Source organism: Strigops habroptila, chromosome 6, assembly GCF_004027225.2.
Source record: "Strigops habroptila isolate Jane chromosome 6, bStrHab1.2.pri, whole genome shotgun sequence".
NCBI lineage: Eukaryota > Metazoa > Chordata > Aves > Psittaciformes > Psittacidae > Strigops > Strigops habroptila.
In genome coordinates this window covers 41,806,709-41,834,170 of record NC_044282.2, presented here as the reverse complement: position 1 = coordinate 41,834,170, position 27,462 = coordinate 41,806,709, and the positions used below count along the sequence as shown (strand labels likewise).

At 37.8% G+C, this 27,462-nt stretch overlaps 1 protein-coding gene across 10 annotated transcripts in view; it reads left to right on the top strand.

Moving 5' to 3' along the window:
• DLGAP2 (DLG associated protein 2) overlaps nucleotides 1–27,462 on the top strand; it is a 463,956-nt gene that overhangs the window by 299,094 nt on the left and 137,400 nt on the right. For 4 of the 10 annotated variants that reach the window (XR_003991947.1, XM_030490186.1, XM_030490183.1 and 1 more), the window contains exon 4: nucleotides 1,168–1,200. The exons of 3 other annotated variants lie outside the window; for them this stretch is intronic. Coding sequence is in view for 3 of the 7 variants with exons in the window: in XM_030490186.1 (XP_030346046.1) it covers nucleotides 1,168–1,200 (33 nt within the window). In the remaining 4 variants the exon portion in view is untranslated. Of the gene's footprint in view, nucleotides 1–1,167; nucleotides 1,201–4,006; nucleotides 4,127–27,462 lie in introns of all 10 variants that reach the window. 3 more of the 10 variants (XM_030490189.1, XM_030490190.1, XM_030490187.1) reach the window with 1 other exon arrangement.

Sequence of the window (27,462 nt, the reverse complement as noted above, 5' to 3'; positions counted from 1 at the left end):
GCTATTAAATACATTTGATTCCTATAAATGCCAAGAGAGCTCATGTGTACACATATGAGAGTAAATTGGTCAGCCACAACCTGCCTGCTGTGCTTTTCCAAGAGAACATAGCTACTGCATCCCTCTGCCATCTCACTTGTGCAACAGATGGAGGAAAGACAATCTGAGGGTTGCTATCATGGTGAGCTAATTGGGAACTGGTGGACTGCTTCTAGCAATGTGCTCACATCCTTGTCTTGCATGACAGAACACTAGCTACAAAGGATGTTTTTGGCCATGTATGTCTGAGAATTAGCCTTACACCTTGGTAATGCAGTAGTAATCCTAACTGGTATTGAGACCATACTTTATCAGAGCTAACTACTCTTTTAGTTCTGGCTACAGATTTACAAGTGAATCTCTGGGTATAACTCCTCAAATTTACTAAATATGTCTCTGTTAAGAATACAGAATGTCCAAAGGTGGGGCAAAGCACTTCAAAGACAAAATCATGAATTCTGATCCCAGTGCAAGTTGAGGAGGGATCATTCTGGTGACATCAGTGCCACTGGTGCACCTTCCTGCTCTCTCTTCAGATGGGAGTCAACCAGTGAAGCCCTAATTTATGCCTTACGGGGTCAGCAGGAATACTTCCAGTTCTCTTTTTTAAAACAGCTTATTTTTGAAAAAAATTTATGAAAGAATGAACACTAGGATAGGCAAAGCTAGGTCTGTTATTTGTTGTGATCAAAAAAGAAAATCTTATTTTTAAAATGGTATAATCTAAAAAGCATTCTGCAGATTTCTAAATATTGGTCTTATGTACAATCTCAGAAGAAATGCGTACTCTGAAGATACAAGCTTCTGAAAGCATAGGTTCATTAAAAAATATTGTAAAATTCCTATTTAATTGCAATATGTCTGTCTTAAACAGTAAATTGAATGAGTTTCTCGTAAATGTTCAAGACTTTCATCTTAAGATCTTATTTTACATCTTTACAAAACTATGGAGAGGAAAATCTCTATAATGTAATGCTAAGTGTTCTAGTTTTGCTTTTCATATACATATATGATTAAAATTTGATGTTGATGATAATGTGATATTTGATATCAGATTTAGTTTTGAATTTTTGGGGGTTTTAATATTAAATTAGTGTTAAGGATGATTTTTCACTGTTTTAATTTCAGATTTGGATTCTCTAACAGGGCATGCATTTCCAGGTAAAGTGGCAGTTAGATTAGATTCTGTTGTTTGTTTTATATTGAATTTATTGAGTTTGTGGGGGGTAAAGTTTAATTGGTGTGCTTCTGACAACATTTTGTTACGTGTCAAAATTACACTATTAGGGTTTTTTTTAAATTTCAGGTAGATGAAGAAGAAGCTACTACATGCTCTAGTTTAAAGAATAGAACTGAAAGTCTGCTTGAAATGTTAACTATGGTATCTTTAATATTAAACAATTCAAGGGGGGAACATTAATCCACAATACCAAATCCTAATGAAAAGAATTTAAATTAATTCAAACTTGTACATGATTCTGTAAGGAAGAAAAAGAACCACCTTGTAGTGTTTAAGGAAAGCTAAGATGCAAGAAATACAAGACTGAATTTCTAGTTCTCTTACTAGAAATATACAGGAAACAGGTTGTGAACAGCAAGAACATAGTTTTCAGTAGAGAATTAAGAAAGGATGAGAACACTTATGTTAATTCTCTGGATTCTACTGAATGCATCCATTTCTATGCTGTGTGGAAATTAAAAATTATTCACTCAATTAAGAATTTTAGACTCTTACAGCTATAATTGCTTAAAAATTCAAACATTTGGAGTTGGGAATTTTTTCACAGAAATACAAGAGTGGAAAATTTGATGCTCAGTGATCATGTGAACTTCTGTGTTACTTGGGTAAAAATTTTGGCACAGGAGGAATAAATGAGCACTCTGGGAGATAAGGTAAATCTCTGCTGCAAATGTGCAGATGCTTCCTGTACTTAAAGTTGTCTTTCATACTCCTTCAAATGAACAAGTTGTGAAAGCTAAGGAATAATTTTTGTATCCCAGATTTAGTCAAAATTTGTGATTGTATTTATCTTTAGAACAATATTAGTCTTCATTATGTAATTGGCTTTTAGTGTATCTATTTCATAATATAATATTCCTCCTTCAGTTTTTGTTTAAAAAAGTATTCTTGAAAAACTATGGGACAGTAGATTTTTTTTTTTTTTTTTTGAGGTTTCCCAAGCATTCCTGCACTGTGGGCATTAGGTATGCTGTAAGAACCTCAGTAGAACAAATGATCAAAAAACTATTAGAAGTTCATTATCATGAAATTTGTGTGCAGTGTGGAGCGGATCCAGGTACAGAGTCTGTCAGAGCTATTTGTACTCAAATACAGCAGCAGACAAGTGATGTCTGTGTGAGAAGTCAGAAGACTGTAAGTGTAGATTTTGCAATTTTCTTCCCAGATGAGGAGTCTCTGTGTAGTCTGGTTTTCTTTGAGTAAGGATACTCATGGTACTGCTTAATAGGTCCATCTTGTAAATATAATCTTCAAAATTGCTGTCATATATATGCATGTACCACCAAGATAGACATTGAGACAAGCAGTATCAGTGTATTTTATTTTTTTCTTTTCAAAAATTGAGTCTTCTTTTGTTTTTACACAAATGTTTTGTGTTACTAGATAGTGCTGTCATGGTCTGTGCCATTCGTACTCTGAAATATGACAATCTTAACATAATGATAATGGCCGATACTGACAACAAAGCCTAATATGTATGCTCAGAATTACGGTAAACAGAAATCATCCTTATTCTGCACAGAAAATGCCCTGAATTGCTAGACAGGTGAATTATATGCCTGCATTACATTGCATGTGTAGCTGTAAACAAATGGCCTGTCATTTAGCACAGACAGAAATATTTTTGAATCTTAACTCACTGTGAAAGGGATGTAAGAGAAGAGTATAGGTAGCTGAAAAGAATAAAAGCCTGGAAACAGGGACTTGACTTACATAGATCTTTATTTGGAGACTCACTGTATAGCCATGCCACTGGACAGCTCACAGAAATTGCTAGAGAAAACAGTTCCCATTTCATGCTTTATTTGCCGGAGTGGAGACGTAGTCTTTTCACACACAACTGTAAAAGCAGCAGAATGACCTGTCTTGCTTTACTTACTTGCATTTAATAATTAAGTCATGACAGTATTCTGCTAAATATTGTAGACTGTATAGTTGCAAATGTAGCTATATTAAACATTGAAAGGGATGCTTATGTATCTGATTATATTGGAAAACACAGAACACTAAACTCATCCTGATACCTGTGTGTAAACATGGTAACTCTATTTAACTCTGGTAACTCTATATTAACTTCAGGGGACTGTAAAAATCAAGGTGTTACTTACGCTTCTTCAATAGCAGTTAGTTAATTAGATGAGATACGTCCAGATGACCTTAGTACATTAACAGGTGGTTTGGATCTCATACTGAACAAACACAAAACAAACTCAATTGAGATTTACAGCTATGTCACCTTGGGAAAAGACCTCTAAGGTATGGTGATCCAATAGTTTTTCACGTGACCCTTGGCCAAACGCAGAGCATGAAACAGCTCCTTTCCAAAAGTCATGAAACTGTGCTGGTGCAATGCTGAGTGGGTGCTAACACCAGGCAGGCCCTTAGCTGGGCAGACAGCTAAACTTCTGCACTCACCTAATCACACAGTTCCCGGGTGTTTTGCATCCAGATGGCTTCAAATTCATGTGAGCTCACATTAGGATGTAACTGCTAGGTGAATTTCAGGTGAAGTACTTTATCACCACTGGCCACTGTATCAGCTTCCCCTGTGTTTTCTATAGATGTGGACAATCTCTGCTCCTTCAGAGACAGATCAGAATATAAACCACATCAAAGTATCTGTCTGGTTTTTATGTGAAAGAAAAAAGAAATTCTTTATAACCCTTGCAGTTGATCAGCTGAAACCCTAAAGTATGAGATTTGATTATAGTCATTGTCTTAATGCAGAGCTGCAAGTGTTATGGGCATGTTGAGAACTTCCAGAACCTGGATTAAAGCATCTCTTTTACAATGATATCTAATCTCGTCCTAAAGCTCCAAGCAATGGCGAGTCCACCAGCTCCCCTGGTAAGCTGTTCCAATATTTAATTACCCTTAGTGCTAGGAAATTGCAATGTTGTGGAAAGGTTGAATTTGTCTAATTTCAGCTGCCAGTCTTCCTTTTGCTATGCCTTTGTCAGTAAGACTGAAAAGTTTCCCTTCTTCGGATATGTTTTCTGAACAAGTGTCTATGAAAAACTGATTATTTGCAGTCCTGTGGAAAAGGATGCACACAGAAACTTGTGCTCCTTTCCTGGCTGTGCCACCTGGCTTAATGAAGTTATTGTCTTGATCTGCAAACCTTGATCCTCCATATCTTTACACTATCACAATTTTAACACCCTTATGACTACTAAAAATTTATAGTTAGTAGTCAAGATAAATCTCAACTTTCATTCCGGTAAATTGGATATGTTGTACTCTTTAAGGCTCACACTGTAAGACTGGTTTTCTGACAGCTGTCCTAAGAACTCTCCATTTTTTCAAAACCTACACGAACTATAAAGAATATGTTCATGTAGAAATTTTGTAAATGCTGTATATAGAAAAAAGTAATTTCTTATTTGTACATAACACCTCCTTTCTCACTTTCCCTTTTTAGGCATTTAGTTACAGTTCAGAATTGCCAGCTCAGGTTGCAGTGTCAAGCAATCCAAGTGGTGATCCAAAAATTTACCCAATAGAATAGGAATGAATGGTTTTCCCCTAGTTCGGTGGGGCTAACGTGAGATTAGAGGAGGAAGGGAATGTCTCTTTTGGAGCACATGAAATCTACTTCTTCCAGCCTAGTTATACCTGGGTGGGCACCTAGTTTTGGGTGATCATTATTCCAAAGAGGAAGGAGAATTAGCCAGCATGTATGTGTCTCTAGAGAGCAGGATGAAAAAAGGGATAGAGACTTCAAAGTGTGTAAAGATATAAAATTTCTTCCTGACTTTTAGGAGCCTGCTAAACAGAAAATGTGGTGCTGGTAGTCCCTGTAACCAGAGGCTTTTTCTCAATCTTCTTAAGCAAGTTACCCTTATTTACTTAGATAAGTACATTCCTTCATAATCCCACCCATGCCTTCACGGTAGAACCTTGAGAGATCTGGGTTTCAAGATGTTTTCCTATCTGACATACAAGTTTATCACAAAACTGGCCAGATTATAATGCATTTAAACCCTTCCTTGGGTCTTTGCCTCACAGAATAGTATCTTCCATGGTGTAGGTCTTTGTTCCCAGATGTTCCCAGTCTTCTATGTGTTTGCTTTATAACACATTTTGGTGGCAGTAGCTTGTCCAAGCTGTTGCATTGCCTTGTCCAAAGCAATTATTTGCTTTCCTTATAATGTTTTTTTTCCTCAGTAATGAAGAAAAGATGGATTTTTGGACTCTAGCTCTTACTTGAAGGATAAATTATGTATTTTATATTATGGTCTTAATAGTAAGAATTTGGATAGATGCATAAAACTACAGTGTATATAAAGGCCAAACTGAGGGGTCCCTGGCTCCCAGTGGAATGTCCTTAGGAACAGACTGCTTACGAGTTGTGTCTGCAGCAGCATAGCTCTTGCATTCCTTACATTCCTTTTCTGTGCAATGACCCAGAGGTGGAGAATGGCTCTATCCCAAGTCCCTTTGTAGACAGAGAAAATAATAGTTGGGTTTTTTAGATATGAACTCATTCCCTTGGAATTGCAAAAGCACCAAGGTATTTATTGCTACACTGAGTTATTCCCATTCAAATGCATCCCTCAAACCACATCCCTATACCTAATATCTTGTATTAACTCACTTAGGAGATTAGAAATATGCCATTAACACAGAGGAGCTCCATGGAGAAGGTATCTAATAGCAGTTGTCTGGTGTTCTTCCCAATGGCTGTGAAGCATGCCTGTGAATTCTTGTTCTGATCACATATGTATCAGTTAGGTGCCCTCCAAGTTAAGAATCTGCAGTAGATAATCCAAATGCACCTGCTGCCTCTCTGTTGAATTTGCTTTTAATTCAGCCTTAGCATGGAGTGTTTTCTCTTTTCTTTACTAGCACCCCAAGGTATCCAAACTTTTCAGTAAGATTTACAGACTTTGTTTTTCATTTTGGTAATGATGAATACTATTTTGTTACAATTCTTCTAAATAAGCTGGAGGTTTTACGGAATACCTCAGGGACAAATCTGTGGCTGGTTATTTATTTTAACTGTTCTTCATTGTGGGCGATGTAATGCTAGATTTCAACTTCAAAATGCTTCCTTTGTTGTTTCTGAAAGTCAGTTAATAGTCTGGGGAAAAGACCGATGTCTTCAGCACTGTCAGTAAACCTAAGATAGAGCTAAGTGGAATGAGCTTTCTCAGGTCTTTGTATAATAGCTCTAGCTGTGGTAGGAATTTGGCATGTGCAGTCCTCTGGGCAGTGTTTAGAGAAAGAGGATCTCAAATACTAATCAAATGTGAACAAAAATATCCATTTTAATTCCTGGGTGTATCTGATCAAGGTAGTTGGTTGGCAACCTGCTCATTTTCCAGAAGACATAATACTTTGTCCATATAATGAGCATCATTTCACAGGTTAGTTAATAGCCTACTGAACTGTGCTCTTTCCTATTCACAGATCTGCTAGGTCTAAAAGTTAAATGGACATTTCATTCATTACATCAGTAGAGGGGCTTTGTGGCTGAAATCAAAGTTTATCTGAAAGTGTCTGCTCAGCCATATTACTTGCAGTTACTGTGGAATTGAGTCAGAAGTGCAGAAAGTCTCATCTTTATACTTTTTCTCTGCCTTTGCCCAAAGCATGTGTAAGATTGGGTAGATTGTTAATGAAGAATGGATGTTTTAGAACAAATAACAAGGAGTGGAATTTAGTCGAGGCGTATCAACAACGGAATATCAAATTTCAACATTTTTTTATTAGAGTTGACAGATCTTTAAAGAACAAATTTAGAGAAATTGTTATTTCACAGATGCTTTTGGCTATCTATCCTCTTGATTTTACCCAGGGAAATGCCTGCCCAGTGAATTAAAGTCTGGCTAAATTATTATTTTTTTTTCCCTCTAGCCTTTCTACTGAACTCTAGCAACATTATTTTTGATTTACACCAAATTCAAAGAGAGCAAGATATTTCAGTACAAGCTTGATTAAAAAAACCCCAACACTAAAACAAAACATAAAATGAAAGCCATCAAACCATAATGGGGTGGACTATGATGAGCTAGTAGACAAAACAAAACAGGTCACTTACTTACAGTTGAACTCCCTTTGTGCTTCCTGTTCTGTAAGATTCAATGGACAGAGTCACAAAGAAGAAATAAGCCTTCTTTCATCTATTACACTTCATTTGGTATAGGTCTTATCTGACTTCATAACATTTTTAACTCTGTTAATTTCTTACAGATCTGTGTTTGCCCCTTGACTTTTTTGTCTCAAGTAAAAATTGTGAGGAGAAAGCTTCTGTGTACAATATACTTCGTTTGCCTTTAGAGTCATAATTAGGATTTAACTGTGCATAGTCCTGCTGTTCAAAATATTAGGCTGCCAGATGAACCTGCAGGTAGAAAACTAAGTATTACATACCAAAGTGAAAAGTCTGATATGTGGATTTGCACTGGGGAGAAAGATTAAAAAATTATTTCAAATGGATAGAAATTTATTTGCATATCACTGAGCAAGCCTTTCCAGAGATCAGGATTCATTCAGCATGTGCACTGGGAAAGCTGAGCTGGGGCATGCACAGCACTGTGTTGTATCCCTGCTCCAGAGTGCAGACTTAGTCATGGAGTAACAAAGATAGGAAAACAGACAAAAATGACTAATCATGCAGGAGCTTGACAGTTGTGTGAATTTAATTCCTTTATTTAAATATTTATTTATCTATCCTCAGTTTCACCTGTTTATCTTCCACTTAAATATGTGCAAAAAAAAAAAGGGGGGGGGGATGACACAAACTTTTCTTGAAAATCATAGAATAATTAGGGTTGGAAAGGACCTTAAGGTCATCTAATTCCAACCCCCCTGCCATGGGCAGGGACACCTCTCAATAAACCATGTCACCCAAGGCTCTGTCCAGCCTGGCCTTGAGCACCTCCAGGAATGAAGCATTCACAACTTCCTTGGGTGACCCATTCCAGTGCCTCACCACCCTCACAGTAAAGAACTTCTTCCTTATATCTAACCTAAACTTCCCCTGTGTAAGTTTGAACCCATTACCCCTTGTCCTACCACTACAGCCCCTAATAAAGAGTCCCTCCCCAGCATCCTTGTAGGCTCCCTTCAGACACTGGAAGGCTGCTATGAAGTCTCCACGCAGCCTTCTCTTCTCCAGGCTGAACAGCCCCAACTCTCTCAGCCTGCCTTCATATGGGAGGTGCTCGAGCCCCTTATCATCCTCATGGCCCTTCTCTGGACTTTCTCCAACAGTTGCGTGTCCTTTTTATGTTGAGGACACCAGAACTGTATGTAGTACTCCAGTGAGGTCTCACGAGAGCAGAGTAGAGGGGCAGAATCACCTCCCTTGACCTGCTGGTCACGCTTCTTTTGATGCAGCCCAGGATACGGTTGGCTTTCTGGGCTGCGAGCACACACTACCGGCTCGTATTCAGTTTCTCGTCAACCAACACCCCAAGTCCTTCTCTGCAGGGCTGCTCTGAATCTCTTCTCCGCCCAACCTGTAGCAGTGCCTGGGATTGCCCCAACCCAGGTGTAGGACCTTGCACTTGGCTTGGTTAAACTTCATAAGGTTGGCATCCGCCCACCTCACAAGCGTGTCAAGGTCCCTCTGGATGGCATCCCTTCCCTCCAGCACATCAACTGAACCACACAGCTTAGTGTCATTGGCAAACTTCCTGAGGGCGAAAATGAGGTAATTTCTGAATTAGAAGGAGCTATATACTCCTTTAAAGTTGTGCATTTCACAGAGACATACGATGCTGGTGCTTTGACATGTGAGTTTATTTTACTCTTTAGGATTACTTGGTCTCATTTCTTTGATTCTTCACTATGATTTATAATTGTTCTACAAGAACTGTATAAATAGCTGTTGGTAGAGAGGCACAGATACCACTACTCATTACTTAGCTATTAGTATGAGTTATACAAAGTCTTCATGAGTTCTGCACAATTCTTGGTCATGTCTAATATCAAGTTAAGGATTAATTTTTACTTGTACTTTAAATTCTTTTTTGAATATTTTACTAATTATTATTTATAAGTGCTCTGGGGTATTTCATGCTAAGGGTACAGGATGTATCAGAGTACTTACATACCTCATTTGTTACCACCAAACAGAATTAACAGGAAATAAAATTTTAAAAAATAATAGCTTGGATTTGGCTAGATACTGCAGAGCTACATGATGTATTTCTAGTTTTCAAATACATTAATTCATGGCTTGGTTCTTCTTTAATTAGTCATTTCTCTTTAGAAAAATCTGAAGCATAATTATTTGAGAGCTGCAAGGGCAACAGTAATTATGACACTGGGTTTGTCAAATTATCCTGAATGTTCTATTAAGGCAGCGATTTTTCTGCGCTGTCATTCAACTATTCTTGCTCGATGTTTAGCCTGTGCTGCTGCTGGAAATTGTTTTGAACTTATTATGTTGCTGAACATCTTAAATAGCTGCTGCACTTCATAATGTTAAGAGAAAGAGGTCAAATGAAGACTCTGAAATGTTTAAGTCTCCTAGAAGAAATATATTCAGACATTTTAAACTAATTCTATAGTCCACAAGAACTCATACGAAGAAAGATATTAAATTGGAATTACAGCCAAAGGCAAATCCTTAAGGAGCATAATTTAGATTTCAAATTGAAAAGAGGACAGCCATGTTGGCTCAAGGCATAAATTTGACATTAATCTGCCAAAGTGTGGAGTTGTTATAGATTTAATATATCTATGAAGTATTGTGTATAGCTATTGAGCCTTCCATTGTAGTTGAAAACTTTGCCTCCTCACTTAAAACCAGTGTCCTTTAATTTCCTCATTTTCATAACATGGATAAGATGTAGCCTTTCTCACAGCTAAATATCAAAAATATTTTTAAATTTTCAGGTGGTAGGTGCTTAAAATAGACAAGCATGAAATACTGCATTGACGAGGTTTCTATTTATTGTGTTTACGTACTGTCCAACACTACTTACATGTTTAGGCCAGTTTGTAGCAGCTGAAGGTTATATCTAGAATATTTTATAAAATAAGTAGTTCATATTATTACATATTTTTCAATGATTTATAACTATTTTCCAGGGCACAGTACGAATCATGACCATTATGATCCTCAATGGCTACTTAAGTGATCAAGCAGCACTTCTTTATGAATTTTAGTTGTTGTGCATGTAAGCAACAAGGAAGATTTTAAAAGAATCATTTGATACTGTAGTTTTAAATTATTTAAATACTGCTTTCTCAAAGATTATTTTCCCTAAAACAATATCACCTCAGGATATTGTTTAAACTTGTGATTATATTTTTGAAATTTATATTTGTTTCAGACCTTTTTTTTTTCCCTCTCTCTAAATGAGCAATCTCAGTTTTGAATTATGAAAGCTATACCAAGGAGAATAGATATTCAGATAACTCTACAAGCCAACAAAATCTGCACTGAAGTTTAATGTGTTGCATAGATCAGCAGTTAGGAATTTCATTGCTGTTACAAGATTCTTAACAAGAATAAATCATACTGCTGTATAAATGTATTCTTCTGAAAATACTAAATGACACTACTCAAAGTTAAAATGCCAAAATGCCATACACAGTCTTTGCCATCTCAAAATAAAATGGATGATATAATTTAAATTTTATTTTTAACATAGTTCTAGAACTGTTTTCTCATTCAGATCTCAGCCCAGGAAGAGATCATAAGGATCAGAGATGATAACAGCTAGTGTTTTCCAGCTAGCGTTTCTACCTCTGTCCAAATATGCTTGTGATTCCTATACCCAGAAATTTTGGGTGTGGTAGTGGGAGACTTCGCTGTCAAGATCAGTGACTTGTGTATGTGTGTTTGATTTTAATGCAAGACTAGGCACAGTTAGTTAGTTAATATAGAGATGTATTTTTATAGTCCTGTTGGTTAATACTCAATTTTTGTAGAAACGGGATAGTTACTATTCTTTTTAGTTTGGCAGGCATACTCAACCTGCCTTGCAGGTCAAGAACTAAAAACTGCTGTGGTGAAGTCTGGGAGAGGGGATTGCAGAATTTGTCCTGTAGGACAATAAAGGCTAACGCACTATTTAAGTAGTGCTCATTTATTGTGTATGTTCAACTGCAGGATAAAAATACTGTTGTAATAATTCCAGAGGTAGGTGTAATGCTTTTTTCTCTTTATATCAGCTGAACACTTAAGCCTTCATCAAAGTGCTAGAGCATACATGCTGAGTTGGTATGAATGAAATAATAGGCAGGTTCTGTGTATTTGTTTGGATGGAGGTAGAAGTAGAGGATTAGTGCTTTGTGTCATAGCATCTTTGTCTGGAAAAACACACCAGTTGCATTGTAGTTGGAAAAAAGCCAGCTAGCTGCCATGGTTACTTTTTATGTGTTTTTTATATGAAGTTCATGAGTGACATATATTGCATCTCACACATTGATCCCTGAATTGCTGGTGTCAAATTTTCATGTTACCTACCTACAGGACATGTGATTGTGCTCCAGCACCACAGCTGCTTTTCCAACTACCTGTGTCAATTCCTGGTTTTGGTGCACTGTTCAACTCACCAAAATAAGAAAATACCTTCAAGGTCAGATAAATTTTCTGCAACCTCATATCCTGCATAATTAATTCTCAGCTGTGAAGTTAACAGCTTAGTGTTTCTATCTTCCATATACTTGTTGAAGAAAGATTTGTGAAGAGTTGAGTTCCTTAGGGTCCCTGTCAGGGGCTCAGCACAGGAGAACATTAGAGACAGAGCCAGCACTTCATTACAGAGTCTATCAAATGCAGTGGCCAATACAGCTTGCTTTCAAAAGCATTCCTTACCCATGCACAGGCGGTGATTCACTTGCTGACATCAATTAGATGTCTCCTCCAGAAGGAATTCTTCCAGCATAATGACAAAATAGTTTGAGATATTATTTTCTGCAAGGCAAGGACTGCAGGCTGGCAATCCTAAACTTCCAGTAGATAGAATCTGATTGTGCTCCCCCCGATCTTTCCATTTAGACCACAGCTACTAAAGTGTGAAATTTCAGAGTACCTGTATTGAGAATTTTAATTCTAGTGTGTCTTTGTGTTCTTATTTTAAAACTTTTTCACAGACTTTCTTTAAATTCAAAACTATGGAGCCAGATGTTTTAAAAATGTACTTTAAAGTGATTGAGAATCATAACAAGATTCACAGAACCATTGGAGAAGCCAAAGACTTACGGCTATGGGAGTGTGTCTGCAGTGTGTTAAATTAGTAACTGTGTAGGCTCAATATGAGATTTAACAGGTGCCCCAGATATGTTGTGCTGACTCTCTGCATTGAAGTGAATCTTATTCTGGTAACTGAGGGGAGGAAGGAGAGAAAGAGGGAATCTGCCAGCAAAGGAGCTGCTTCTGCACATTCCAAAAAGAATCAGACTAGCATAACAGCAGGCCAGCTTCAGTTGCCTTTCACTGGATCTCCTGCACTGTAAGGAGAACTAATTAGTATATGTGGACTGAGGATGGTAGAGAATCCCATGAAACACAGCTGAGAAGGAAGCATTTTATTAGCCTACGTCTGAAACAAAAGCAATACCTTCCTCAATATGTTTCCAACATGTTTTGTCTGTTTACCATGTCAGAGTCTTAGAAGCACTTTTGTATTTTGTAAACTGCAATGACAATGAAGCCCCTAGAATGGAAAGCAGCTATGTTAGCTAAATCATGTTGCCTGTTGCTATGGGAACAGTAGCTCACAAATTTTTATGTAAGCGCTTGAGCTACAATTCTTATGACATCTTATTCTAATAAAGCAATGTTTATGCTTCACCCACCGTCAGGGTTTTGCTTTGTTTTAATGATAGCATTGGGCAGTAATCCCCAGAAGCAACTACTGAAATAATACATGATTCCATAGAAATATTTTTCATAATCATTAACCGAGCAATTTTTGAATTGCAACATAATCGGGAAGATATCAACCTTTAAATCTGATTTATATCCCCTTTGCAAATGGTTTAAATACATATAGTCACAGGAAAAAGCAGTCTAACCAAACATTATTTATTCTGAATGTTGCAATTAAGACTCTACCTGCCTCCTTTTGATATCCCTTTTATATCCTTTTTTGTTTTAATTTGAGATGTAGCCAGAAATATTCAATATTAAAATTGGCTTTGGAAATGTAGCCCAAGCCCTCGTGTTTTAAACAAAGCCTGATTTCCTATTATATCTTATAAAGCGTTCTCACTGAATCCAACCAAACACTTTTTTTTCCCCTGCAGAGAATTACCTGCATTCTCACTTTCCACACCATGCAAGATGCACCCACTGTAACTGTTCATTTCTTACTCAATAAAATAGTGCTATATTTGTCTCCAATCACAAATTAGAATTTGAAACTCATTTTCCCCATGATAATATTTTATCAAATTATGTAGTTGCTAAATAAATAGAAGATTATGTATCTGCAAGAGACCAGAAACAAGCCAAGCGAAAGATATTTTCCCTGAAACACTGTATTTGTGTTAAGCATGTGATGCAAGTAAAATAGATAAATATTATGAGAAGAAAGCATTTCTTTATGAATATGGAGATGTACTCACTAAAACATTTAAGATATAAATATAGGAAGCATTTTCCCCTTAAAAAGGATACTATTTTTCAGTCATAATGTGTAATAACCTCATTAAACAGCGTGGTTATCTTCTTTAAACTCTTCAGCTTCCATCTGCCCCAACAATTTGTCATCCAGGTTCACTTGTATTGCCTTCATCTCAAAGACATTCCAGAACAAGTGCATTCCTTGGAGAAGCAAGGCATCCTCTGTCAAAAGACTTGCAGAGTCTTCTGCAAAGCATTTTGAGGGTCATTGTTAGAATCTTTATTACTGTAGCAGCAGGAAAGATAAGTAGTAATAAAAACCGCTTTTTTGATCTTTCTTTTCTTTGACCAAACCTTCCTTTCCTCCTTGTAGGTGTAATTATCCAGCCTTTCCTATTGTAGGAAGCGGTCATCCCTTTTGTACACATCTGACCTGAATCTGACATGTACCAGTTCAGTGAACCATACTGTCCAGTGCCTGTGAATGCATCTGCCATAGTGAACTGAAGCGGGTGGGATGTGAGTCCCTGCACTGGCATGTGGCCACCCAAGTAGTTGAGTGCTAGCTTACTATGGTGTGTTGCTCGGGCATATTTCAAGAACTAAAGCTGGCCATGCATCTTTCCCAAAAGAACAGTTATGATAAGGCACCTTATTTGTGGAAGTGGAAGAAGGATGCTGTGATTTCAGTGGTACAAGCAAGAGCTGTATAGTGTCAGCCTGCCTCAAAGCCAGTGTGATGGCCCAGGCCCATTTTATTTACACGTGTCATAGTTTAACCCCAGCCAGCAACTCAGTCCCATGCAGCTGCTCACTCACTCCAGCTGGTAGGATGGGGGAGAGAATTGGAAGGGTAACAGTGAGAAGACACAAGGGTTGAAATAAAGAGAGCTTAATGGGTAAAGCAAAAGCTGCATGTGCAAGCAAAGCAAAACAAGGAATTCATTCACTGCTTCCCATCAGCAGGCAGGTGTTCAGCCATCTCCAGGAAAGCAATGACTTGGGAAGACAAACACCATCACTCCAAATGTCCCACCCCTTCCTTCTTCTTTCCTCCTCCCTTCCCCCAGCTTTTATTGCTGAGCATGATGCCACATGGTCTGGAATATCCCTTGGGCCACTTGGGGTCAGCTGTCCTGGCAGTTGTCAGGACAACTCCTGTCCTGACAAGGAGTTGTCCCCTCCCAATTCCTTGTGCACTCCCAGCCTTACTCACTGGTGGGGTGGGATGAGAAGCAGAAAAGGCCTTGACTCTGTGTAAGCTCTGCTCAGCAATAATAAAAACATCCCTGTGTTATCAGCACTGTTTCCAGCACAGATCCACCCCACAGCCTCATACCAGCTACTATAAAGGAAATTAACTCTATCCCAGCCAAAATGAGCACAATATACAAACCAAACCCATGCAGGTAACCCTGAGCAACAGTCTGTACTTTGACAGGGATATTCTCTCATTCTGACTATTGCGTTTGTTTCTTCTGTGGCCATCAGATAGCTGAGTTTTCCGCATTAGGGCCTACACAAAACTGTGGAGCAGTTCTTCCCCTGGTATATATTATTGTAGTGCCTTTGAAATTAATTGAGGCATGACACTTTGCAGGGACTGAGCAACCACCGAATTGTTAGGGTTGGAAGGGACCTCTGGAGATCATCTAGTCCACCCCCCTCACTCTCTAATACCTGTGGAACTTTCTGAAGATATATGAAAAATCTAACTCAGAACACCCTGATGTGTTTTTGAAAGAAAAGCTTTAAAAGCCCTTCCTACATGGTCTCATAAACATAAACTTTCCTTGCATGATACATTAAATAAGTTTTGTCACCAGGAACTTTTCTGCAACTGCATCTATTTTCCAGTAATTTCTGCAGTCTTTCTGCTCTGTCTGATTTTTCTGTTACCCATTGGTATCACTTAAGATGAAGAATAAATTGCATTCTTTCAAACAAACCCAGTTATTGTTCCAATTAAGAAAATGGCAGGACTCCCAGGTCAGGATTTGCTTGATGCACTAACTTCTGCCAAGGTGGATTATCACTGTGTTTGTTGATTGTTCACATTTTAATGACATTAGTGAACTTCATGGTTTGAATAGATGTTGTACTATTCACTCCTCATAATCTCTAAAATGTTGCATGAGGTGTTATTATTTTACTGTTTAAGACCATAACTTGTCTGTGTTTTCTTCACCTTTTCTGTATTTTAGTGCTTACTTTTTAAAATATTGCATACGGTTTGCATGGCCTTTTGCAAACCTCTCCCAACACAATATGTTATGCAATAGGAAGCACGTCTGCAATAAGAATTAGGGAGGTGATGTGAATGTTTCAAGCTTTTTATGTCTTTGAACCATCTTTTCTATTTATTGAGACTAAAGTACATTTTGTAAAGAGGAGCTTTCTCAAACAGATACCAAAATCTTAGTTGACTTGCACAATATAGCAATTTTTTCTTGAAATACAGATGTGCTAAAAGAGCTGACGTATTTTTTTTATAGTTAAGTATAAAGAGTAAGTTTCTAGTCTAATCTTTTTTCCCATCAATGCTGGATATGCAAAGAATGCTAGATAAGGTTTTGGGTATGTTAGGACAAGATAGAAGTATAAGCTATTGCTGTCTTCAACTGTTTTCATGGTAGCCTGTATATTTAATATTCCTAAAAGATACAAAAAATAGTAGTTTTATGAATCTGTAGAGGTTCCAGACTAGCCTTGGTAAAACTGTCATCTGTATGTCAACTCTTACTTTTCTCAATCCCTGATACTAAGTTCAATATCCCTAAAAATTACATTGCTGCTTTGACTATGTTTTCATTAGCCTGCCTTAGCATGGAAGTAAGTATGAGCATAGCTGGGGGATTTCATAGGGCCTCCCTTGGAGCAAGCAGGTCAGTGAATTTCCACACATTAGGCAGTGGAGTAGCATAGCCTGTGGCAGGGCTGCAGATGATAGAAGCTCTCACTTCTGAGTTTGCAGATCTGAATGTGAGCCTCAACCACAATCTGCACGTGTGCGGGTATGAGAAATGGGAGGGCAGTGGCCTTCCCACCTTTTGTGCCCTGGCCTCCAAGCTTTGAGTTATTCAGCAGTACAGGAGGCTTAGCCCACACTGAGCAGTTACTGCTCTGGATAATCTGTGGGCCAGGTCTCAGGAGCATGCAGTGGCACCTGTCAGGTGGCGAATGAAAGCTGGGTTACGTAGACTTGTATAGGCATTGTGGTATACGGCTTCCCAGTATGAATCAGTGTCCCTACATGTACGAGTCACCTCCTGGAAGGGTTCAGGGTAAGAAACAGTTAACACAGGTACAAAAGACTATTGTTAGTAACTACAGTCTAGAACTGATTGTCATATTTGTTTTGCTTACAGTTTCACTTCTGTTTTTCCTAAAAGAGAATTTTAAGTCCTGCTATGAACTGGTTAAAACTGATAATGTTCAGGTGCAGGAAATGCAAAGGACTGTGGGAGGGCAAGGGCTGTGGGTGTTTCTTGCCAGTGTGCTACAGACTGGTGTGGAAGGTTTTGCTGTTAGCTGCCAAATCTGGAGCTCACAGAAGAGCTCACTTTGGAAGAGGAGACAGCAGGGAAGAACTCTGCTTCCAATTAGACACTAGTTGCTAGTGTGTCTACCTCTCAGTCAGCCTGAGTGTTCAGGGGGTTGTTTTTCTGTATTGGACAAGAAGTTTTGAAAAAGTGATTTAATCTTTGGTTTTGCTTCTAGAAAAAAGAAAAATTCAGCTGGTGTTTAATTTTTCTGAGGTTTTGTTTGCATGTTTGTTGGGTTTTTTTATAATTTTTATGGAATTTCACCATAGGAACTTTGTTGTGGTTTAGTTGTACGTTAAGTATCTTATTCTACATTTGAATTTATAGGGTGACATTAATTTCACCTGACTCTTAAGTACTTACATTGTAGATGTCTATGTTAATGCTGGTTACCCCAGACTCAGTTTTCAGTAAATGGAGAGAAACAGGTACTTTCAGGATATGATTCATCTGACCTATTTAAGATGTCTGTTTTAGAATTGGATGAATAGCACCCTATTCACCCAATAGCACTTTATCTCAACATTGACTATATATGGACTTAACACCGTTTGCTAAGATTTATTTAGGTAGTTGAATCTTACTCCTATTGAGTCAAAATAAGCACACAAGAAAAGTTCAGGAAGTAGCACTTCTAAAGTACTTTAAAGTATGTTGGTATTTTGGTAGAATTCTAGTTGAATAACATAAATCTTTTGGCAGGGTTTGATGAATGATAAGTAAAATGATTTTTCCATCAGCTACTCTTCATGAGAATTGCTAATGTATTAAGCATACAGCCAAGTCTTAATTAACGAGGATAACTAATGAGCAGGGTAACTTGCACAAAATGAATTCCTATTTTGGCAAATGGAAATACTGAAGTCTAATTTCCCATGAATTGTGTTCATTCTCTGGCTTTTCACCCCCCTCTTCCCAGCATTCCTTTACTATCCCACAGAACAGCCCATAAAGTAGCAATGCTGTTGCTACCCTGCAACTGTGTGAGCATTGCCCAGCTAATACCCATGTGCCAGCTGGGCCCTTGGCTTTTGCAGGCTTCGGTGCCGCGGCTGCCTTCTGTCTCAGTGGAAACTCTATTGTGCATTTCTATACTCATTTTCTGATTTTCACAAATTGTCTCTAGGAATTCTTTTTTAAATCAGACCATGAGTTCAGAGTTAGTCAGTGGGGAAGCTGCCAACTGCCAGACAAATGGACAGACTGATTGCACAAGTCAGATCTTCTTAGCATTCTGTGCTAAAAGTACAAATAAGACATATATAAATAAGACTACCAGAATATGTAGTGAAATTGTGGTTGTGGACATCTACTATCAATAATGCTGTGGAATATGCAGTAGAGAGATCCCTAAATTAGTATTTAGTTGAGTAGTAAATCTTCATAACACAGTGTTATAGGTATTCATCCATACTATTTAACGTATCGATGTGTTCAGTCAGGGTTCATAGCAAATCCTCAGCTGGAAAAATGCAGGCTTTGCTAATTGAGAATCCAGTGTTTGAACTGTTATTATGGACTTTTATTGCCACTAAAGGAGGCTGAGACACAGTGTTGACAGCGAGCACAGGAAACACAACTGAAAGTGGACCCTCAGGAGGAATGTTGGTTCCAAGCCGTGTGACAGCAGCACAGGCTGGGAGTGAGCAGGGGCAGACCTTGCAGGCTGCCCACAGCAGGCATAAGGGACCTTGCTGTGAGGAACTATCTTCCACTTGGGAACATTTAGGGTGTTGCTGCCACTGATCTCTGCGCTGGGATTAGTTAGTTCAGCGCAGCTGGACTTCTGTCCTTTGGACCCAGCTTTACCCTGCCGTTCCATGCTTTTTGTGAACTTTGTGAATAATAAATTTTAGCTGAGCTGATACCTGGTCCTTTCTAACACAAAACATTTGGCAGCTCCTTAGGTGGATAAATAGGCTTAACAGTGTTAAAATCAAGTCAGGTCAGCTTAAGGTGGCTGAGGCTTGTTCCCGCACTGTAATTCATGTTTCTTTTATATCTCTATACTGTTAGTCATGCATGAATTCATTCTGCTCAGGCTCTGAGCTGGTCATTTGTGAGCAAGTTTCAGGCCAAAAATCCATGTGGCCATAATTAGTGTGATACAGTATGGAGCTAATAAAGCCCTGCCGGGAACTGAGTTGAAGCCTGGTGCTGTGCTAAAGACAACTTGCGTGGCTATTGCGTAGAACTTGGCTCAGACATAACCATCGGAGCCTGCATTTCGCAAAAAGCTATAGGTATAAAGACCCTCAATACTGAAAATCTCATGTTGTATTTTACCTGCAGTTTGCATGAAGGAAGAGCTGACTGAGACACTAGGCTAACTAATAAGCCTTGCAGAAGCACAGGATTCAGAAAACACCATTAAAGCTAATGATAATTGGGAACAGCACCTCTTCAAATATGATCTTTAAGACGGACTAGAGTGCCACTTAAAATACACTTTTAAAAAGTGGGCTCTGTATCCAGCTACCTGAGAGAAGTCTCACAAGTACTTCTAAAGCTCTAATCATGATGCTGTGCTTTCCAGGCCTTTTTTGGCTGATACTGGCTTAAAGGGTCAGAGAGTTCATGTAACATTCATTACTTTGACCTAGCAGCATCAGGCATCTGTAGCAGTTAGCTCTGTGGCTATTATTCTCTAAACCTTTGGAGTGAGGGCTAGAAGCCTCAAAGTCCTGAGCTTTGAGTTTTCTCATGTTTCAACAAAAAGATTTTGCTATTGAAAATGACACAAACTATACCTCAAGTATATCAATAAGGTCATAATGTGGGGTGGGAATAGAAGAACAAGAACTGGCTGCCAGCTTTAATTCTTACACAACTAGAATACACAAGTGCATATTAGAAATACAGGATTTGGGAATTTGGGTGGTTCTTTTTTATTATTTAATTTATTTATGGAATAATATCTGTCCCTAAGGCTTAGTGAAGTACTAATCTGTAAGGCATCAGGCTGAATAAGAACTCACATTAGATATTTTACTTTTATTTGTCTCCATAGAAACTGAATGTTCAAATGTGTTAAGTTATTTTTGTCTTTGGAGTCTTTATATGCCTCCGTATTTGGACATGTGCTCAGAGGGAAAAGCTGTGGTCTCAGTTAAATTGTGTTGCCTTACGTACCATCACCAGGTGAATAAGATGTTTTTGAATGACTGGCGTCACTAAATAAACTCCGGAAAGAGAAATTCAGAACTCTCTATTGCAAATAAACTAACCCTAACATACCAATAACTTACAAAATCTGTACAGTGAATTATATCCTATTTAGAATATCCGGAGCCAGCATTTTGTCACTGTTGTGCCTTTGAAGTCTAATTGAAATAAGGAAGGCCATTGAAAGATGGTTATCAATGTGACTGTGTGAAATTTAATCTCACTTGGTACTTTGTTTCTCAGCAGAGACATTATAATTCCTCAGAATCGAGAAAAACACCATTGCAGCTGAGTTAAAGGTCACTTTATTTGGCTTTTTAATATAGATTTTTGTTAAAGAAAAACTGTTGTCCAAATTAGGAGAGCTCAGAGAATGAAGAGCTTCAGAGAATGGCTCAGTAGCAGAGGGCGTCAGTAGCAGCACTTCAGACAATGACTCTTTCAATCCTATGACTTCGCATAAAAGCTGGTATTTATTTTTATTGGGTTTATTTGGATACAGGCAATGTCAGAAATTCAATTGCTGGGTGGTGGTACTGTACCGAATTGGTAGATCTTGGTATTAAAGGTTCATCACTTCCTAGTCAGTATCAAGACTCACCCTCTTTTAAAATAAAAATATTTTTATTGCATGGAGGACAATGAGAATGACTGATGGCAAAACAGCAACAGCAACTATAAAAAATGAAGGCAATGTGAAGCCACATTCATTGTGTCATATAATAGCTTACATTCATTTGTTGTTCACTGTTGCAAGTCAGAGAGACAAAAGGAGACAAAGTAAAGGGAAACCATAGGAAGTAGAGGAAAGATGACACCTAGAACTTAGTGACAGACAGAAAGAATACCATGCAGAGCCAGAAAATTGTCAACATACAGCAGAGAACAAGCCCAGTATTTATACAGATGCTGTGACATGAACACAAGCACATATTATATCTCCATAGCGAAGAACTTTGCTGCCTCCAAGCTACTGCACAGTAAAGTCTCTAATTTCTTGTCAAAGGCTTCAAGTTAACTAAAGCACAGATACACGTTTAGCTTGCAAGTAATAGCAATCCATGGGGTGCTAAAAAGCAGTTTTAAGGAAAACACAGTAAGCAGAGTTTCATGGACAGGTACACTGCAAAACAGGTCAGATGATAGCAGAGGAAACTTTTACATTCCAGATAGCTGTGTACACTCAGAGAGATGCCATTTAATTGCATGATACTGTCAAAAAAAAATGACATGTTATGGACTAAATCCAGTTCTACAGGGTTATATTTTCTTAGGGTACACAAAGTCATTTTTTTAAGACAAGTAAATTTGTGTAATCAAATGAACAGAAGGCAATCTATTTACTAAACATACTGAGCAAAGAGCATATGCTACGAATGGCATGCTACGAATGGCATGCTATCTCTATGCAGAGGATAGTCACTAAATCATATAAACCAGATGCTAGCAACTATCTTGTTCGCTAGAAAATATCTGGCTTATGAGCAAGCTGTACTTTCATTGTTGCAGTGCCAGACTTGCAGAATTATTTCTTGCTTTAAGAATGATGAATACACCATCTTATTTTTCTGAAGTGAAAATTGAACCAGATTCAATGCTGTGCAAGAATACTCAAGTATGAGAACTCTATTCACTCATAAAAGATGGAGAAAGGTTGATGTAGTATGCAACAGAGCTAATACTTTTGTAATCTTTAGTACAAATGTGCAATATTCCAAATCTTTATGAACCGCTTGTTAAAACATAGAATCACAAAAAAATACAAATTATAAGGGGCCTCTGCAGAACATCTGGTCCATGTTCCGCTCACAGCAACACCAAGCTGGAGTTGCTCAGGGCCTTGTAGAGTCAAGTTCTGAACATCTCCAAGGATGGAGATATCTGCAGCCTTCCCAGAAAATCTATTCCAATGTTCGACAGTCCTCAAGGGTGCCCTGTAATTCATATTCAACTTGACACCCACCAGGAACCCCAAGTCCTTTTCTGCAAAGCTGCCTTGTAATCAATTGGCCACCAAGCTCAACTACGGCAAAAGGTTATTACATGACAGGTGCAGGACTTGACACTTGTCTTAAGTTTATTACCATCCTGTTTCTCTGGCCTGTGGGGTCCTTCTAAATAGCAGTCCTAATCTCCAGCATACTGACCTTTCCTCCTAAACTGATGCTATTGCTGACGGGGCACTCTGTCCATTCATCCAGACATTAATGAAGGTGTTAAGTACTACTGACCCCAGTTTTCACCTCTGGAGATGCCACTAGTATCCAGTCACCAGCCGAACTTTTTATTAGTGATCACAAGACTGCAAATCCAGCTGTCCAGCTGATCTTCCATCCCCCATAAAAACTGATAGTCCACCTATCCAAACCCATGATTCTGGATATATGAATAGGGGTTAATTATACTGATAATACATGGGGTATTTCTGAATATTAATGCATTGCATTTGTGTTATTCTCACTGAAAACAGTATGTTTCCAGTATACGACTAGTATTTAGTCAGTATACTAAGATGTTTCTGGCTATGCAGCTGTTTCCACTTCAATTCAAAGTGTCTTTGGAATTGGGTATTTCAGATATAGATATTATCTTACTCTGCATTTGAGTACTGTTCCAGATGGACTGACAAGTGATTATTTCTGGAAGCAATATTATATGGCTAAATTTCTATAGGCCTGATCCCAATAATGCTGAAATCCATGAAAATAGTCCCATCAGTGTTTCTAGGTTTTAAATGAGACTCGGTGAACTCCCGTGATGATGTTAAACAAACGTACTTATGTTACTGAGCCACTGGTAAAAACAGCAGCAGAGTGGAATATTAAAGAAGCATCTGAAGTATGAATAACTGTAGTTTAAACCTTAACCTGTAAGATTTTATTAAATTTACAAGATTTCACTACAAATCTTCAGGATACTACTCATCACATCAAGAATTCAGATGAGGGTGAGGCAGTAATGCTTTAGGCCAGGATTCCAAGCAAGATACTAAAAAAAATTTTGGAAACACATAGGGTATTTAAAATATGCGTTATAAAAAGTATCGCAGTAGATTTAGGTCCTTGTCCTGAAATATCGACCCATCTCTTACTGCGGACAGAGTAGATGTTGTGTTAGTATTGAGATACTACAGTGAAAAACACCAAGGAAATATAAATACATTCACAAAAAGATAAGCTCTGGCACTTTGAGAAATATTCAAGAACAACAGTTTTGCCCTGTGGCTACCTTAGCTGTCTTGGGGAATGCTTTTTCTTTTTCTGATCAAATTGGAAACTTGCTCACAGCAAATTTCAGTCCTATAGAATAATCTCGATCATAAACAATCCACAAAACATTTTTATTTGCATTTTTTAAATTATATGCTTGTATACATTCACCTAGAAATTTGAAGCTTTTCAAGTAATATGTGATTAGAAATGGTTCTGCAAGTTTTGAGTCACATATGAGCACTTACCTTTATATGTTAAGGACAATACAGTTTTGTTCCTAAAGCCCTGCTGTATTTTGGAGAAGGATTTATATTCATTCTTTTAGGGTTAACATTCAGATTTCAGAAGGGAATTTCTAGCTGGAATCATCCTAAAATACATATAAACCCAAACAGAAGCTAAGAATGGAAGAACTTGATTAAAAAAACAGAAAAACAAAAACAAAAAAAAAAAAACCCCAAAAAACCAAACAAACAAACAAACAAAAAAATCCAACCAACACTAAAAAATAACACAAAAACCCAAAACCATTTTAAAGGGCCCTAGAACTGAGATGATTCTGCCACGTTTTTGTAAAACAGATGCACGTTATTTAAAATAAAAGTACCTCAGAGTTTTTCATCAGTCAAATATTTGCTTAGGCTTTTTTTTTTTTTTTTTGCATTGTTACTTTTAATTGTCTTTCATAAAGCCTTTCGTTAACAATGAAACTCCTAGTGCAGTTTGTACAAGAACATGAGGCTCCCGAACAAAAAGTCAAAAGAGTAATTTCTCTGAAAGAGCTTTTGTAATAATTTGAGCTGAATCCTTATATTCATATGGTCAACTCCATCCAGCTTTCTGCACCAGAAAGCAAGCTGAATAACTCAGATCTGTTTCATCTTATTCTTACTTGCAAGGTACTTGTTTCTTCACTTTGATACTATTAGCCAAATGTACCATAAGCACACATAGAAAGATCAGATCAATAATATAATCTACTTTATTTCTGGTATTACCTGGATTTTTCCAAAGTTGGAGTTGCTCTTTCTTCACTGTTTGAAATTGTTCCCACTAAGAAGCGCTGTCACAGCTGAGGGATGATGGAAGGTACTGCTTTCTTGGAGAAATTCTGCATTAAATGTAGGTCATTGTAACTGCACCGAATTGAGGGAATTTAGGATCATATACACACAGCAGCTTGGCCAGCAGTCAGGACTGTCACAAAGTGATGATGAGGGCACTACATGGTCATGAGAAAGAGCTGCCTCTCTCCTTCCTCCCTGCTGCCAGTCAGAAAAGGCAAGCTGAATAACAGTAGTACAAAACACCCAAGCAATATAATCAGTACCATTACCTGCCCAACATTGTTATTTTTGCTGTGCAAGAGTTATCACAGTTATTCCTTTGTTTTTAAACAGAAATAGCATTTGTGTTGCTGCTAATAATACCCGTTTAGATTGCAGTAGCTTCACGTGACTCTGGTAGAGTACTATTCCACATATTCAGTGGGGGAAGAAGTAAGGGAGGAAAAAAAAAATCACATTTTTTGTAGTCCAGTGACTGCTGAATATTGAGATAGATCAAATTTGGAAATTTCTGTATCATGAACATGAAATACATACCTTTCATGTCCACTGGCTTTTCGGTTCTACAAAGGTACATTAAAAAATTACATTGTACATGGATCTTTTAGGATATTGATTAGACTTTTATGTTTAAGTAATACCTCTGTAAATCTATCATCTTGATATTAGATTAAAGCTATTTGTATTGCTAAGGTAGCGGGAAATGTATCCTCACACAGCTTTTAAAGCTGTTATCCATGAGCCGTCAGTTACTTTGAACACTTCAGTAGAGAAAGTGTGACATTTGAGTTTTGTAGTTCTTAATATGCTTTATACATGTATTATTAATAATAGTATAGGAAAAAGTGAAGATATTTGTTTTAGGCAAGTGCATTTCTTTGCTTTAGACTGTCACAATTGCTTTAATCTTTTTAGATTTGAAGTCTGAAAGTAAACTGAAGATATATTATTAAAAACCTGACAGGTCGTGCAAGATCTGATCCTGGATTATGAACATCTCTTAAAAACTGAAATGCTGCAACTGCACAGAATTAAATGGGAAATCATATACAGAGAGAGTGAAGTGAAAGAGATTTTGTAGAAACATATTCTTTAGTTTGAATCTCAACAGCGTCTCATGCTTCTTCACTTAATTTTTCTGTTTCAAGTTGGAACAAAACCCACGTTTGCCCTGAATTTTTTATATTTTCTTCATGCTGAACTTTGGATTTCAGCTGTTTCTCCAGTTATGACAGGGGTTCCCCACTACCTGGAGAAGCAGTTTAGTTTAGGATGTTTTTGGGGAGGGTGCAGGAATAAGATCTGTTTGTGTATGCTTTATTAAGACCAATGCATTGGTTTTCCATTTACTTCAGTGAAAGAGAGTTTACTGTTTGTCCTCCTGAGTGTTTTGTGCAGCATGTACAGCATGGTCCTGATCTCAAGTCAAAAAATAATTTTCAATAACCTGTTTTTCATTTTTGCTGAATTCAAAAGATAGAATTTTTTTCCCTTTTCTAGTCTTTTTGTATCATCTTCAGAGAGAATTGCTTCTGCAGTGTGAGGAAGAATAAGTCTGTTAAATAAAAATACAAGGAGAAAATAAATACTGTGAAGTCTAGATAGTTTTCCTGATTGCAGTAGCTATCATAGAAGTTACAAGTCCTCATTTCTAAGGTTTCCGTTCATCTACTTTTACTTCTTTGGAATAAACCCTAAGAAATCATATGTAAAATATAGTAAAAAAAAAAAAATCTCAGGATGAACTCAGATTTTGAGACATGGCAGCATCAAGACCTTTGCCTCTCCACCTCTTAACTAGTTACCTTAAATACTTAACATTTTCTGGTTTGAGCTGAGAGCTAGCTTTTAATCCATGATGTCAATTTGTTCCTGTCTTTCCATTTCCCCACCAATTTCTGATGTGACATCTTATCAAATGCCTGGATGAAATACTGACAGATTGCTTTCATCACCTTTCTATCATCTATTTTGTTGGTCACACTTTCAAAGAACTCGGATTTGTTTGGCAAATAAATATTAGTGAGTTTGGGATTTTTTTTTTCTGTCCTTCACCCCCTAAGAAGTAGACACTGTCTTCCTTAATGATTGATATGAGTCTTTTGCCTGGAGGATAGGTTGGTCTAAGGAGTTGCATTTTTTGTTCCTTTTCCTTTCTTGAACAGAGTGACTAATGTATGTAACTCTTTTCAAGTTGCTAGTCTGGAACAGCACAGACTTCACTGAGACAGTCTACTTATGAAGGCCCAGGTGGCTGCCACTCTGGTGTCAGGGAGTAGGAAAAAAAAAAACCCGAAACCAACTTAAAAAGATAAATCTGTTCAAGTTTACTGATATTCTTTTAAGGTGACGTCACCTGCTGTAAGAAACTTGTACAGGGAAAGCCTGGAAACATCCTGTTTGCAGTTTCAGCCACTTAACTGTGTTCTGCAGCTGGTCGCACACTGCTGGGCTTTGTAAGCGTAACGTAGAAAAATCGAATGTTAGGATCTGTTTCTGAAAGGTTAAAGTAAATGACAAAAACTGAAGCTAGGGCTGTTTCATGGGGCAGTGGTTTTCACTGTCAGTATCCTGCAAGCCATGAAATGTAGGGGCAGACTTTCAAATGGTAGTCCCTTGGCAGGGGATTACACAGCTCTGCTCCACAGGTGGTGGGTGCCAC